The sequence below is a fragment of the Molothrus ater genome, assembly GCF_012460135.2.
Source record: "Molothrus ater isolate BHLD 08-10-18 breed brown headed cowbird chromosome Z unlocalized genomic scaffold, BPBGC_Mater_1.1 matZ_random_MA35, whole genome shotgun sequence".
NCBI classification, from domain to species: domain Eukaryota; kingdom Metazoa; phylum Chordata; class Aves; order Passeriformes; family Icteridae; genus Molothrus; species Molothrus ater.
This window is the reverse complement of record NW_023416471.2, coordinates 2,852,864-2,870,423: the sequence shown is the minus strand read 5'-3', so window position 1 is coordinate 2,870,423 and position 17,560 is coordinate 2,852,864. Positions and strand designations below refer to the sequence as shown.

The 17,560-nt window shown below is 34.6% G+C and overlaps 1 protein-coding gene across 1 annotated transcript in view; it reads left to right on the top strand.

Moving 5' to 3' along the window:
* Nucleotides 1–17,560, top strand: part of FBXL17 (F-box and leucine rich repeat protein 17) — a 270,236-nt gene that overhangs the window by 169,832 nt on the left and 82,844 nt on the right. Inside the window, exon 7 of the mRNA XM_036403294.2 lies at nt 8,942–9,018. Within this exon, the coding sequence (XP_036259187.1) occupies nt 8,942–9,018 (77 nt within the window). The remainder of the gene's footprint in view (nt 1–8,941; nt 9,019–17,560) is intronic.

Below are 17,560 nucleotides of genomic sequence, written 5' to 3'. Positions count from 1 at the left end.
ATCTGTTTACAACTCATTAAAAACTAGATTTATGGAATATGTTTCCATTTTGGAAAGGAGAAACTGAGGCAGAGGTTTTGCTGTTTTTTTAAACTTAGCAGGAGAGACCCTTGATGAAATCCATTCTCAGTCCCCATGACCCATTGACCATTATCTGCAGTGTTGTTTCAAGAAAAGGCAGTCTTTAAAGCTGTACATTAATGAATACCTGGTAGAGGTTAGGGGGTTCTTTTTTTAATTAGAAAAAAAGTCAGAGATACAAAGGGGTTTGAAAGGGTAAATCTCAATAGATAAGATTGGCTGCCTATGTGCAAAGCTCAGTGAAGTATATATCAGCCCCTGTGGTATGAAAATAAAGCAGTGAATGTAGTGAAATGCTCTCTCATATGTGTGTACTCCTGGTTGAGACCAAGAAGTACAGAACTGTAAAAATACAGTATTTTATTTTCAAAATATCAGGTGAAGTTTTTTTCATTTTTATGGAACTATTTTAAAGTTTATCCAAGCATTCTAAAAGCACACTTCAAAGAACATTTATGGGAAGTTAGAGCATGGCAGTACAGTTGCCATTTCTTACTTTTGCTATAATAAACTTGGAAGCTTTTGTTGAAAAAAAAGAAAAAAGGGCTATTTTTACTCTTACTCTATACTAAGTTTAATGGAATAGCACAAGACTACTTACAAAAAAAGAAAATCTATCAAAACTGAGGCCACTGTAACTCCAGGAAACATCTTGAGGCCTGAAGCAGGTAAATGTAATCTCTAAAACCTGAGGAAGAATAAAATCCACTGCTATTCAAAGCCCAGTCTCCCCATGCATGAAATGGTGCAACTGAGCTGGTGTATGCCCTTGTGTGGTTTGTACTGGGAGGGAGAATTATAGCAATACTTCAAGGTTTTCTTCTTTGGACTGTCTCTTCTCCTTTGCACTTCTCTGAATTTGCAACATATGTGGCGGTCTGTCTCTGAGCTTCATTCCATGTGCAGCATCATTACTAAATGATTTCAACTAAAGATTCAGCCATAACACACATTCAGAGTCTGAATATCACCCCACCCTCTTTGTACACTGCTTTGGCAGTGGAACTTCAAGGTTCTTGTTTGAATTCACAAGGATTTGCTTATTTGTACAAAAATAGAGTCTACAATCTGCAAACTACCCATCTTGTCTATAGCTACTATGCACTGTTTATTTTCTAAATATGAACATTTTTGTATTTAACAGATAACATTATGACAGTTTCCTTTACAGTTGTCTCAGGAAAAGCCACCATGGCATTCACTGTATAAGGAAGTAATATCTATGTATGCAACTCTTCTACATCAGTATACTAATCATAAAATCATAGAATGGCTTGGGTTGGAAGTCACCTTAAAGATCGTTTCACTCCAACGTCCCTGTCATGAACAGAAATACTTCTCATTAGATCAGTTTTCTCAGAGCTCCATCCAATTTGGCCCTGAATACTTCTGGGGAGGGGGCAATCACCGGTTCTCTGGCCAGCCTCTTCCAGTGCCTCACCATTCTCATGGTAAAGATTTTCTTCCTAATATCTAAACTAAACCTACTTTCTATCATTTCAAAGCCATGCCCCCTTGTCCTAATTCTCTCTGTATGCCCTTGTAAATAGTTCCTTTCCATCTTTCTTAAGAGGTTCCTTCGACTACTTGAAAGCTGCAGTTAGGTCACCCTAAAGCCTTCTTTTCTCCAGGCTGAGCAATCACAATTCTTTGAGCCTTCCCTCATAGCAGAGGTGCCCCATCCCTCTGATTACCTTGGTGCCTCCTCTGGACTCTCTCCAGCAGCTCCATGACCTTCCTGTGCTGGGACCCCAGGGCTGGAGGCAGCTCTGCAGGTGGGGTCTCAGCAGAGCGGGGCAGAGGGGCAGAATCCCCTCCCTGCCCTGCTGCCCAGGGGCTCTGGGTGCAGCCCAGGACACACTTGGCTCTCTGGGCTGGGAGTGCCCATGGCTGGCTCATGTCCAGCTCTCACCCACAGCACCCCCAAGTCCTTCTGGGCAGGGCTGCTCTCGATCTGTTCATGCCCAGCCTGGGCTGGCACCAGGGATTGCCCTGACCCAGGTGCAGCACCTGAGCCTGGCCTTGTTAAACCTCATGGGATTCCCATGGGCCACTGCTCGAGCTTGTCCAGGTCCCTCTGGATGTGTCAGCTGCACCACTCAGCTTGGTGTCATCTGCAGATTTGTAAAGGGAGCACTTTATCCCTTTGTCTGTGTCATTAATGAAGATATAAAATAATACTTATCCCAATGTGGACCCCTGAAAGACATCACTTCTCACTGATGGCCATTCGGACACTGAACTATTAACCACTGTAGTAGAGTAATTCAACAGCATCCTATCAGGAGTGCAAATATTTTGCCAGTATTTTAGTGGAAAAGCTCATCTGAAACAGTTCAAGAAATAATATATTGCTTATTTTATAATACAAAACAATGTTTACTAAAGATTATGCATGGGCTTGCTGGTAGTGAACACTTCCTCGGTTTTCCTTATGACAGTAGACAGGTTCCCACAATAAATGTAGGAAACTATATTTGAAGTGCTGTATCAGATAGGCCTTTTCATTTAAGTCTGAATTCCAAAATACTTTAGAGTTCTTAAAAAAGTAAGAGATGCCATTTAATTTTTTTCAAGACTTAAGCATGATTATCTGTGGCAAATCAGACTTATGAGGGGTTCCAGGTAAGATTTTTTTTCCCTAGTAGTTTATTTCTGTTAAATCCATTACAGTATCTAGTTCCTCCAAACAGAAAGGAACTGCAGGCCACCTGGAATACTACTACATGTAAAAGTCAGATAGTGGAATTACACAATTTTCTAAACTTCTTTCTTGGTTTAATTGCTTGCTGGACTTATATTCATTTGGGGTAAGAGGAGGCATTTGATTTTAGATAAGACTACTAATAAATATTTGAAAATAGATATTTATTGCTGAAATACAGGGCATGATAGCTTAAGCAAAGAGCTGATTCATTTATCTGTGTAGCTCTCTGATTGGAGCTTGCACGCACCTGGCTAACTCAGAGCACAAGCAGATGCTGTGGGACTTGGCTGCCCTCACCTTAGTTTTTTGTAAGCTCCAGCATGAAAAAAATCTTGTCTGTTTTCCTGTGCTGTAAGTGGCAAATCTGTTCAGCAAACCTTATTTTAAATTACATTGATTTTTCTAAAGAATACCTCCCTGCTAATCACAACTTAATGACCTAAGATAATTGCTGTTAACTTGTATAACTAGTGACACTTTGCATATTGGTTCCAGACAAAAAGTGCATTTCAAATTCTTGTGCTTTTGATAACAAGTCTTATACTGTTTTGCTGTCTCTGCGGTTAGTATTGTTTCTTTTAGATACAGTTCTTGGTCTTAAAATGAAAAATCATTTTAAAACATATATTTTAAATATGATTCAAAAATGGCAGTTACAACTGTGTACAAGGGTAACTGAAAAACAAGTAAAAATCATACTTCTTATTAGTATAAATTATTAGAAAACATACATTGGAAGAGATCTATTGTTCATAATGCAAATGAAATGATCAATGAAAGAGAATCCTGAACCAAGAATATGAGCCCATCAGGGTATTAAGTTCATCATTTATTGTTACGACGTTTTACAAGGGTTTATAGATCAGTCAGTAAAATGTTAGTATTTTCACTGGTTTAGCCTTTAAATTATTCTTTCCTAGTGCAGTGGGCCTCAGATTACATCAGTGTCTTAAGACTATGTGGTCAGAGGTTTGGTTTTGTTACAGGAGAGATTTGGTTATTATATTGCATTACTGCCTTCCATTGGAATACCTAAGTCATCAAAACCAATAACTTTGAGTGTTATTTCATGTACAGCTAATTTTTTCTGCCTGAATTTAATGCTTGAAGTGCTAATTTTTAGGGAGCATAATCTATTTCTTCATGAGAGGTTTATTGTTTCCATGGCACGTTTTAGTGTTCTTGTTCTTTCCTAGCTCCATCTTGCTTCCCAGTAATGCTGTTGGTTATGATTTGAGGAATAGCAAGGTATTTACTTGACTGCTTAGAGACAAATACAGTCAAATACCAGAGAAGACTTGCAAGCAGTCTGATGTTAATTTTGAACCTTACCAAGGTGGTATGTTAATGTTTTGGGGATTTTATATTTCTTTTGTGGGTGAAGCTCACTCGCTCCCTCAAACTGTAGACTCATAACCAGTAATTGGCAACTCCAATTAGCTCTGCTCAGGGCTGAAGAGTCTCAGACTGTAACAAGGTCTCCCTGGACTACTTACACTACATACACTGTACTCGTATTTTCTCATTAGTTCCTTTCAGTTGCCACAAATACAATTTTCCAATGTTTTCAGATTTAGATCAGAAATATAATAGCTCTATTTTTGTATACAAACACACACACACATATATATAAAATACATATGCACACACACATACATACACACATATATATTAATACAATAATTTTTCATAACTTAAGGATCTGTGTTATCTTACAGGTAGAATCATGCAGTTTACTTCATTAACCTTAACTTTTCAGTCAGGGCAAAGAATGTAGGGATCAATTGGCTAAGAGAAGAAAAATTACAGGGTTTCAGATTGCTTATTTTTCTAGTCTGTTAAGAGTTTTTTTATTATTTTTAAGCTCTTAAGTTTTGGGAAGTCATAAATCTTGACTCTGAGAAATCATTGCCTGTATTTATGTGTGTGAAGTTTCAAGAATATGGGCCTAAATTTGAAGTCGCTGGTAGACATATCTGTGTTTCAGTCATGCAGTTTTATGACTTTTGAAGAGACGTGTTGGCAGAGAAGCTTTATACCAGTAACTCTTTTTAGACCTAAGTAATTTTTCATGTCTACAGACCAGGTGGCAAGAGCAGCATATCCAAGTACATGATAGTGGATAAAATTCTGTAGTTTCTGTAACCCACATGGAGAGTTTTCTCCTGATAGCAATTCTTAAAAGTTGAGCAACATTATAGTTATGTTGTTTTTACCTTGATATTTTTTTAGTTTTCAAAGTAGAAAGACATCTTAAGAAAGTGAAACAATAAGAGGCAGTCTTAGGTTTATTAGTCTCTGAATGTCATGAATTTTGGGGTGTTTTCAGTGTGGATATGTTCAACATCACAGTGCTCAGTTATCTTACATTTCCAGTTATCTTGCAGACTTCTGTGATCTTGTAACTCTATTTTGAATTGACAGTATGTGGGTACATTTTTAGTTATATTCTTTATTTCATATTATCGTTTGATTGACTGGTTTATGTCAAACTAGTTTGCGCTTTTTGCCTTTTTCTTGCTCCTGATAGCACTGTAAATTTCACAGTATGCGATGTTAATTTCTTACTTTCCAAATCAAATGCAATAAAACTGAATTGCCCAACAGTCTGTCAGAGAACAGCATTCATAAACTATTGAGTGGATCTAGGGAAAACTTGCTGTAAGCATTTATTGGGTAATATTTTCAGGTTTAATAAATAAGCAGTGTCTTCCTAAATTTTTTTATGTTCTCTGTTTTGATATTTTAATGTATTACATAGTTCTAAATGATACTCATTTGCAAAGTAGTAAGTGAAAAGATTTTGACATTGGCTAGCTCTGATCCAGACATGTGTATTAGCAAAGCTCTAACTATAGTTTTATTTCTTTATTCCTTGGCTCATTTTTGGTAATAAGTTATTTTGAGTGTGAAAATCTCTTTTCTTTCTGGATGAGTGTTTATGTTTTAATTTGTTTAGTATTTAGTTTATATTTTAATTTGTTTAGGCCTTTAATTGATAAAGGCCTGCTCAGTAATGCTGGGTGAAGAGATTTAAGAAATTCTCTCAGTGTTGGCACAGAACTGTTGCCATCATGTCCATGTTAGGTCCCTGACAGAGAGGGGATAGTTTTATGGGGCTCAGTTTTCTGGTGTGCTCACTTCTGAAATTTGCCACAGCTTTAAATAATAACTTTTCTTCTTTTTTTTTTATCAGTATAATTCTGGCTTGTTGTGTTTCTTTCTTTTTTTTTTTTTAGGTTAGGCTTCTTTGTTGTCTAATTCAGCAACATCATAAATATAAATACTTTCAAAGATAGATATGACAATAATCTGACATCATTTTGATGGATTATTGCAACAGAATTAAGATGATCCTTGCTTTCTAGGAAAGGTTAATTTGATTTTTTTCTCTTAACCTTTTTCTTTGCTGTCATGGTTAACAAAGATTAAAAGGTAAAAGCAATAAATACAACTACTCTTATTTTTCCTTACGTTGTAAAGAAGTCAGTTTTCACAAGCAATTATGTATTGTGTGACTGTCTATAGAGCAAAGGCAAATGAGGCAATATTAAGTGTTTCTCCTGTCTCTGAAGATTGATGTACATGAGTATGATCTATAGAAAGGGTAATAGAAATTAAAACTGGAATTAGATTGACTTATGCAAGGTGTGGAAAGCACACAAAAGCACATAAATTCAATTAAATATTTTAGCTATATATCATTTTTTCTCCAAACTAGATGTGCCATTACCTCATTCTTCAAGATGTTAGATATTTTTCATATTGTCAAAAAACAGGAAGAAATAAGGCATTCAAAGCACCACTTTTTTAGCCTTTTTTCTTTTTATATTTTGGTGGGGTTTTTTGCCTCTTTAATGGATATAGCTGAAGACTGTGAAGATTTTCTTTTCCTAATAGGAAAAAAGTGAAGACTATTTAATTTAGACTCTAGGATGTCACTGAGAACAGGACTGGAGTCACTCAAGCCACTTTAAAAAACTTTAATCCTTAGAGCTGACACTATCTGGAAGTATTAAAGGATACATTTCTAAGGGCCACACAGTCAAGTGCTTATGCATTTGTGGAGATAATATAACTTTGACTCTGACTAATTGAAAAGGTGTGCAATTGAAGTTGTAGAGAAAATTAGTTAGTCTTTTATCTCATTTTGACTGCCTTGTGATGGTATTTTTAGCCACTGATTGCCATACTTCATTTTTGTTATATTAGTTGTCTCTTAGTGGGTAAAAATTAGCAAAAATAATTTGAAAACCCTTAGATTCATTTCATATAGTTTACAAAATATTTTTTAGGTTCAGAAATTTTATCCAAGGGTAAGAAGGTTTCATAATATGATCGCTGTGGTAAATGATATATATGATTATAAAAGCTTGTTTTAACCTCAGTGTCCATTGAGTTTTTGATTGTATCTTGTTTGCTGAAATGCCTAATGAAAATGGCACTAATGAAATACATTATAATGATTTTCCTTTTATTCATATTACCAGTAATAGCAATAAAATCTCATTATTATGAAGTATTTTTCTGGAATAAATGATAAAAATATTTTCTCATGGTTTAGTTATTTTAATATGCCAGGTAGCAAAGATTACCTGGCATATTAAAACAAACAGACACAATGTTCTTCAAAATTGTGTCTGACAGGAACACAAGAAATTTTTCATGTATAAAGAATGTGTTTAGTGCTCTAAATCTTACCATATTTTAGGAAAATATGTTGTTCTGAGGTTATCTTGTACCAAAAAAGCATAGTCCTGGTGTAAATATTTCTTTCCTTGTGTATTCATGATGGAAGATAACCTTTACCTAATGATAAGAATTGCAAAAAATTTCTAAATATTAGTCTCTCATAATTTTCCAGGGTTGAATGTTTATAGTAGCATTAAAGAAACTGTTATTAAGGTACTCTGTCAGAGGTGTGATGTTTATGTATAGTATTTAATTTTCATTGTACTTTTTAGAAGAAGGAAGCAGGGAGAGGACAAATAGGTATAAGGGCTATTGTTTAGTTATTGCTTTATTGTAAGCTGTAAGAATTAGGTGATTGCTTTTAAAGTCCAAAATTCCCAGCATGAACCGTTAAATCAGATTAGGAGATAATCTATTGGAGATGGTAAATGAAAGAAAAAGGTCTGTGAGGATTGAGGTGTATCTTTCAAAAGTATGATAAATTCAGCAATACTTATTTTCGTAGAAATCGGCAAGTAAATTAATTTTTTGTAATGTTCAAGGGTTGATTTAAGTGTCAGAGTAAGTGATTGGGTAATTGACCTGAAAATTAAAGTCGAATATATTGGATCAGAAGAAATTCATCATCTGTTCATCTAGTAAAATACACTTTTAAAAATGTATCTATGTAGAAAATAGCACAATAGTCGTGCTAGCTGATCTAATAAACAACTGATCTACATTAATAGGATTGAAAATGTATTTTATGATTCTGTGATTACTGACTTGGAAACATAGTATTGTAATATAGGCTTGGTTACAGGTACATCATAAGCTCCTATTTAATTTCATTAATTAATTCATATTCATTTTCTTGCTTACAAAAATCAAACAGCAAGAATAACATAAAAACCTCTATGTTTCATTGCATATTCTTCACAGTTATGATAAGGCAAGTGAATGAGCTGTTTTCTCATCTATACAAGCTTCTCCAGCAATGTGTTAGAACACCATGATCTGTAGCATTTCATGACCTGATGAATGCTGACTCATGCAGTAATCACTGAAGAAATACAAACATGAATTTAAAATTACAATTTATTATATTTTGTCCTTGTTACAGTGCATTTATAGTTCTTCCCTTAAAGAAAGCTGTCAAAGCTTAAAATTTGCAACAGAAACTTGCCAAAATAATAAAGAAATGGGAATTCACATTTGTGTATTTTTCCAAAGTGCTTGTCTGTATACATTTTGAAAAACTCATATTCAGAGACTTAGGTGAATATCCATATAAAGGCATTCAATTTAAAATAATATTTTTCTGTAGTGTAAACATGTAGCCATATTCATTTTCAGTAAAATGTATGGATCCATTTGCAAAATGAAGAAACTGAGATACAGTATGTTTTATCTGTGGATTGTACTCTTGATATTTAAAAGTGATTTACTGCCTAATAACAGTAATTTTACTGTGTCTTCCAGATGTGTGGAGGTAATTGCCAGAGAGGGACGGAACCTGAAAGAACTGTATTTAGTATCCTGTAAGATCACAGACTATGGTATGTAATATACCTATATCTTTATTTTTTGTGAAGATTGAACTGGAGTTCGGAGGGACTGTTATCAAAAGTATTGGAAATGTAGAGATAAAAATTTTCAAAACCTTTACCCATAAAAATAGGAAATTTATAAAAAGTGTTTGACTTGTTTAAAAATATCTGTGGTTGGGAGTATGAAATTCAGTGTATATATTTGCTGCAAAGTATCCTTATAGAATTGGCAGTTACTGGGCAGACTGGGTAGCATCCCTTTGAATAGTCCTGGAGACCAGGAGAACACTTGAGAGAAAATAAAAAAATATATATGTGTTTCTAGATGCTGTAAAAGCATAACTAAGCAAGCAAAAATGTAGATTGATCATCTGTTGTAAAAAATTTGAATGAGTTTGATGGTCCTTTAAAAATGCTGTTATGGTAAAATAGAGGAGCATCTTCGAATTAAATGTCCCCTCTGATAGGCCACATAGAAGGACAGATTTTTCATTTAGAATAGGAAAACTTCTAATGCTTGTTTGGAAAGGCTGCTTTGCTTTTTGAAATAAGATACTGACCTTAAATAAGACATTTATTTTTGCCATAGGGCCAGATTCTCAAATGTCTATCTCCCACTTACATGCCTAAATTTCAGAAGGATTTACAAACTGTGTATTTGAGATTTTCATTTCAGGCTTGCTGATTTTTTTTAATCTTTACACTGCTTAGATTTTAATAAAGAATTACTATGTCGAAGTGATAAATTACCATTCCAGTAGTCACAAAATCATTCTTGTATTTTCCTTTTCAAATTCTACACTTCACTGGGGTTTGTATTGTGCATTCAAGCGTATGTTGTTCTGCAGAGTTCTGCTCACCTTATATCCACAGTATTGGAAGATGAGGCCACCATGCAGCTGCTGCAGCTGCAGAGCTTTGAGCATGGCAAAGGAGAGGGAACACAGGCCTTTACTGCCCTTTCCTCTGGTCTGCTGTTGTTTGTACTTCCATGGGCAGAACAGACATTGTCAGAGTTGAAAATGGATTTTCTCACCACTTGTCTGAGATGAATTTCTGAATTTGTGAAATGTCTTGTGGAAATTCAAAAGGAAAGGAAGGAAGGAAATTGTCTGTAGAACACAAGGTGATAATAATGAAGGTGCTTCTTGTCCCTGCTGAAGGGTGAGAGGTGCAGGACAGGGTCTGAAGGCACACCTGTCTCTTCTGTCTTTGTACTGCAGATCTACAGGCCTGACTCTTGTCCCTTCTGACACTCACAACCCATGTGGAAAGAGTTATCATGGGCATAATGGAATCCATGTCTTGAGGATCAATAATTTCTCAAACTGATTTCACCCTTCATTCACTGCAGTTACTCAGAGGAAAACATGATTTTTCCCAAAAGTAGGGAAACGACTGAAAAACTGAAGCAAAGAAACCTAGGAGAAAGAAAACCTTGCTTATGAAAGAATAAAGAGAGAGAAAAGGAAGTGTCCGTAGCTAGACGGAAGGCAGGTGTGTTTCAGAGAATGAATGAGTAGAAAATAATTGTAGCATTTGGCTGATTAGCGCTATCCAACCTCAGCTTCTCTTCTGTATACTTAGGCCCATCTGTCACTATCATGTTGTAATCTGCAGTCACTTAGTATCATTGCACTCAGTTACTGGGAATTTGAGAATATTTTCTGTTGATACTGTTGCTACTAAGCTTTACAATTGCTTAAAAATTCAACTATTTGTGCTATTAAGGATCCAGTAAAACAGCTGAGATATACTGATTTTTGATACATTATTGGCTAATTGATTAGCATTATAATCTTCAGCATGTCTCAGCATGCCAACCTGACAAATAAATTCTGCTTTTAATATGAGCTGAAAATGCAAAACAAACCATAACAAAGTAGAATTTATAAGCATAATTTATGGTTTCTAAGGAAGTCAAGATTTTGCCGTAGATTAAAAATGTGATATTTAGTGAATGTTTAGTAGGTAAACAAGAGTGTTGTAGGGTTGAGCCAAGCCTAACCTTTATCTCATTTATTTTCTGGCAATTTAGTAGAAGATTTTCTCACATTTGATTGCTGGTAAGTTAAAAAGTGAGCACCTTACAGTGTTGTGAGCTCTGTTCATTTTTGAACCTCCTTTATCAAAGGATCTGTCTCTCTTCTCAAAGGGAGAAGAGCAGCTGCAGTTCCCCAGAGGCTTTTGAGGCCCTCATATCCTCAGTGGAGGAAATCTGCTGAAGAGCATGTACCTGACTTCTCAGGGAGCCTTTAAGGTGGTGTCCCATGGTCTTGCAAAGACTTAACCACTCATGCAGTTCTTCAGGCTCCATCAGAGAGTGTCTGAGGCTCTATGAGGCTGTGACTGGGTGAGAGCACATTGTCCTGTGCAACCATGCTCTAGTTTTTGATAATCCTGAGGGTGAAACACAGAGTTGTCCTTGCTTTGGTAATTAAAATCTTGACACCAGGTTTGTACAGATGCAGGATTTTGAAAGCCCTCTTTGAAACTGTTCAGTGGCAGGTTTTTTATGCTACGGAAGTTAGCAGAATTTTGATGTTTGGGACAAGATCATAATTGCTTAGTAACTCAGCTGGGAAAAAAAATGTAATATTGCTAATTTCCAGGAAAAATTTTAACCATGTGATAAAATAATTTATCAATAATAACTTCAGTAAATAAAGAAAATAATTACAGCAAAAACTGTTATTACTGTATTGCATAACTCTATAAGGTATGTATGTGTGAGGAAATTTCATGTCCTCTAGAGAAGGCTGTGAAGTGCAATCTTTGCCATTTTATTAATTTCCTTCTTTTGTTTTCCTAATTTCTGCATAGGATAGATAGTATAAAAAGCTACCAGGCATACATGGTTTTTTAATGTCATTAGTATTTTTAAAGTGCACTAAAATAACTACATTTTATTTGGAAGCCTAAAAGATTAAATGAAAACCGCTATACTCTAATAATGTATCCATTGGTGGCATTCCTTTCTCTGACATTTTTCTGACCAGAAAAATATTCTTTGTAGTATACAGAGAGATTAGGATTCAAACAGGAATTGAAGTATGTATACATGCTGAGAGCTGTTAACTGATGAGACAAAAAAGCATTCTTTATTTAATGTTACATTCCAAAATGAATGATTTTGTATTTTCATATACAAAAAAATGTGTTTTGTTTACTTCTGAAAGAAATTATGTTATTATACCTGTTTGTAGGTCTAGCATAATTTTCTCAAATGTATTTCTAATTAATGATGTCTGTTGGAGTGTTGCATGCTAGAACATTGACAACTAGTTTAAAAGTTTCTTTACATCCAACACATTTTTAAATGCTACATAATCACTGGAACACATCTAGACTGTCAGGACAGACTGAATTACTATAATCTTTGAGATAAACACCTATTTCCCCAAGAGCACAGACAGGGTGAAGTTAAAGCTAAACATTAGTTCCTCATGATGTTTCCCCCTTTTCTTAGGGAATCATGAATTAAGCATGGAATGTCAGTATTATCTTTGAATTTCCTGCCTTTTGTTGATTTGTGTCACAACCTTAACTTTACTTAAACATAGCAGGTTTTGTATTTAAGCTTTTCCTAAGAGCTGGTAAGGAAACGGGATTTTCTCAACTGTGGGGAGACTGTGTGTCAAATGAATTAGGTTGATGTGAAGATGTTGAGTGGTGAGCTAGAGCAGCAAGCACACACAGAATTGTGTAACTGTCTCTTCAATTTTACGCTCTAATTCTGGGTTTTATTGATATCCTTAGTGCTGGGAATTTGTTTTAAGTAAATTATTACTTATCAAGTTTGTAATGGTCCAGAGTGCTATGCACTCTGAAACACAAAAGTGAGATTTTGTGTTCAAAGATGAAAAGATTCAATGAAACTAGCCTGTGAAACAGGAATAGACGTTTTAAGGGTCTTGCAGTAATGCTAAGTGTATATTTACTAAGAATTACTTTACAACCAGATTCTTTTCAGTAGTGAAAGATAAAAGTCTAATGCTTTACTTCCACTTTAGAAAAGCAGTCAGACCAGTGTTTCCTCTATAGGTGCAGAAAATAATTTCAAGCTTTAAATGGTAGACTTCCACTAACAGAACACAGGGGAGGGAAAAAAGCAAATCGAAACACTACCTCTCCAAAAAATACACCTAAAGAAGTAAACTGTGAAAAATGTTTGAAAAGAAGTGTTCAAATCCAGCACTTTGTACAGCTGTGCCTTATAAAATCACTGAAGAACTTTCCGAAGAAACAAAGTGCCTAAATAGTTATTACTAGGAGTGTGGTTAGCAGAGTGCAGGGAATAAATTTATCTCACAATGTTGCCTGTTGAGTAACTTGCAGAAGATGACAGTTAACTTCATAGTTGTATTGTAGAATTTCCATTACCTAGTAGGTCTGAATTTTGCATAACTTAAAAAGTCTCTATTTCTAGCTGTAACGAAATTGCACGAAGCTTTTCAGAAGAAATGCTTGGCGCAAGGAGCTGAGATGAACTGTGGTCTTTTGCTGAAAACTCTAGGATTCTAAGTATTGAAAAAGAGCTCTCTAGATATGTAGCCGTTTTCTTTTCTAAAATTCCTTTTTCATATTGCCTGTTTTCAACATTTAATGATGCATTTAGTGTCTGTGAAGACACCTTGGGTTTTTTTAAGGGTTTTTCTTCTGCTGAGGGTGTTTGCTGAAGCAAAAAAATGAGTTTCAACAAACCATAATGGAATTATATAGTTTTATATTAAAATGTTATAGATAAGGCATAGCTGTTACAAGTAGAAGTCTGGAGGAATAAGATAGCATTTATATTGAATCAAGTCCAATTGTCACAAGAAAAAAACATAACTGTAACTTACACTTATTTTTCATAACTGGATTATGGATGCTTTTCTCAGAAGTGAGATACCACTAACAATGGTAGTTTCCCTAGATACTATTAAATTCTAACGTTTAAATACTTAGGATACATAAGCTTTCTATTTTAAAATAAAATATTTTAATTATCAAGGGATCAGGCTGTCCTACTGGGAGTTCTTGCATTTTCTCTCCAATATTTAGCATTTGTCATGTAAATCATAAAATATAAGCATAGTGTGGGTATTTTCACAAAAAAGAATGTTTAACATCCGCTTCTCACTTGGATTAGAAAATCTGTCTAAGGCTTGATCTCACAAAAACTTTCCTAATATTAGGTTTTTTGAATCTAGTTTTAAAACACTGTGTCTTCTGTACAAAGTAACTCAGAAGGCAAATACATTTTTGGGGAGATAAGAGCAGCATTTTTGGATAGACAGAATGGAACAGGTGGTGAACACATTTCTGAATTTTAAATATTTCATCCTATTAAATTCTTTCATTCCTCTCCTGTTTGTGGTTCTTTCTCTTTTGCACTCTTTTAGTGATGGAATGAGAGCAAGCAGTGGTCACACTGACAACCATGTTTATGCTTGTAGGTAAATGTACAGATAATTTTTTAAGGATCAGGGCCTCTGTTACCTCCTTTAGTGGTGTTGTGTGTGTTATGCATATATGTATGTTTGTGCTTCTATAAAATGGTGGTAATATATTACAGTACATAGTAGTATCTACTACATATATATATACATATATGTTGCTTTCTTATAAACTTTTCCCTCTTTCTTTTCACAACAACATTTTCTCTTTAGTTATTCAGAAACCTGAATTCACTGAAGTAAGTCAGCCAGATTGTTGATGTCTAGGTTCTTTGCTTGGTTTTAGTATTCTTTTTCAGTGCATAGGTTGCAACTTTAACTCGAGTAGACTGTAAGAATTAAATTAGCCGAAGAGTAAGTAGGTGGCAAGCAATCTGTACCCACTTGTATGTATTAATGATACTTCCTTTCACAAAATCTAGCAGCTACTAAAGGGGTTTTATTTGCTTTTGTCATTAAAATGTTAATTTTTTTCTGAATCCTGAAGGATATATTTCTGTAGAAACCGTTGTAATTATGAGGATCACTGAAAGCCTATCCTGGAAGTAGAGATGAGTTTCAGAGTTTTATGTAGTTTAACAAACCAACAGTATTTATTATAACATGCTGCCTGTTCTTCCATTATAATAGCATTACTGTTTATGTTGGAGTATGAAGGGAGAAGTTGGGGTTTTTTTACGTGCTTCAAAACCTCTGAAAATTTCCCTTCAGCTAGGATGAAAAATTACAGTGTAGAGATTTTGTAAGGACATTTTAAAGCTTGTTTGGTTTTTTGTTGTTTTAGTTTGGAGTAGTTGCTCACATAGATTCTTGGAGATATTGAGACCTAATTTTGTTTCCATAGGGGATCCTGTTGACATTGAAACCAAGAGACTTGTTAATGTGAGGCAAGATAGCTGCGTATTGATGTGTTTTGGGAATGAAACCCTATCAGAGGACATCTTTTTTCAGTTTGGTTCAGAACTTTTAGGAATGTTCAGGAGTGAATACAAAACTTTAGTCACCTGTCTGTGGAAATCATTAATAAGGAAAAGTCTAATTAAAACCTTATAAAAAGTAATCCCTGAAGCAGAAAAGAGCTCTTGAACAATGTTGTCAGTGCCATATATAATTCATAACTATAAAACCCCCAAATTTTCTTTTTGTGCAAGTTTTATCAGTATTCCCAATGTCACAAAAATGGCACGCAGTTTTCTTTAGAAGCTGATTTGAGATACCACTGTGCATCTTCAAGACCCATACAGTGAAATAAATTACTGCAATAGCATATTTCTCAAATAATAGACAATTGCAAATCCTTTGTCCTAGGGTACATAATAAAGGATTTTCTGTATGAGCAATGAGATGAGACAAACTTCCAAACTATTTTTTGTCATCCTGGAAGGTGGGTTGTCCCCCTTAACCTGTACCTTTAAAAATAATGTGCTATAATAGCCAGATGGAGAAAGCTGGATATAGATGCACTTTTGAATTGTCAAGATGAACAGAGCAGAAGCCTATGATTTCTACTCAGTTTGTTCCCAGTTGCTTGTTCTGACTGTGGAAAACAGAGATGCATTGTACTTCAGGTTTGATTTGTCTTGTAGAGAGACCCACAGGTACTATTATTTTAATTTAAGCTTTTCTGTGGGAAACCTAGTGCTTTGCATTGTTATTTCAAGTCTTTGGTGAAAAATTTGGCAGCAGTTTATCAGTCATAATAGAAAGTTTAATTTTGTGCTATTTTATCACCAGAGAGAAGTGCTTAAGTTAATCTTAGGAAAAATGCACCTCATTTCTGAGTTCCAAGACATATATTTCTGATACAACAAAAGTTGAAATGGCCACAACCTCTTCATGTACTACCAGATATACATTTTCAGGTTCTTGCTTTATTTACTGTGTTAGGAGACTTTAATATAATATCAGACTTCCATTTAACTCAAGATCTGGCTTCTGTTCTCTGGTGTTAGTTGTATTTTCTTGTTTTGTGTGATCTAAAAAAGTAACATACAGCTTTATTCCTCCAGTGCCCGTGTTAATCCCTGTATTACAACCAGTGTGCTGGGTGCCTCTCCAGTGAGTACCACACAGCAGAATATACCTAAACACTTGCCTGTGGAGCTCAAGACTGATTTAAAGGGCAAATAAATGATTACATGTAAATTGTGCAGTTATGATCATATTATGAACATTAGGATCATTGTTGTTGGTTTGGTTTTTTCTTTTATTTTGATTTTGCACCTCCAAAGACTACCAACAAAATGTATTGTCATTTTTTACTTTCATTTCAAACAGTATCTGGTATGTCACACTGCAAGGAAGAATACCAATTCTAACAGAACATTTGATTTGCAGTCAGTGGTAGATTTTTTTAACAAAAACAATTGTGAAACTTTATTTAGCATACTTTTATTTCTGGCTTGGATAGAATAATTTAATTTAAATATTTAAAACATGTAATATTTTCTGATAAACACCAGTTACAACTCACATTAACACACTGTTGCTATAATCCAGTTTTATATTTAGTTCATTGCACTTCTGAACTTCTTTAAAATTTGCACCTAAACCACAATACTTGTTGAGTAGCTATTAACAATATACTTTTAAAAATCCATACATTTGCTACATTTAAAATTATTAATATAAACATAGTATTAGTCTCAGAGGGGATTATTCAACACTCCTTCTCATAATTCTAAATTTTAAAGCAGTATTTGTATTTTTCTCTGAGAGAAACAGAACTCAAAAAGAAGAAGAAAAAAAAATTGCCAAGTCTTTTTCCATTCAATGGGTTATGATACAAAAGTCTTGTTGATATTTGTTATCATACAAGTAGAGAGTTGCACCATATTTTAAAAGGACTGATCGTTTGCAGTTGCAATTTATTTCTCCTAAATTCTAGAAGCCAGTTTTATGATCCCCCCTTTTTGCTGCACTATAAAATATATTTTAAAAATTACCTTTTAAAGTTAGTGTGTTTCTAACAGTGTTGCCTAAATAAAAGTTACTGTTTTCTTCAGCTGGCATCCAAAAGGGAGAAGCTCATTCACAGTTCTTAAACATAAAAACTGTTCTTTAAACTTAGCAAGTAATGAAGTCATTTCATCATAATTGCTCAAACTAAG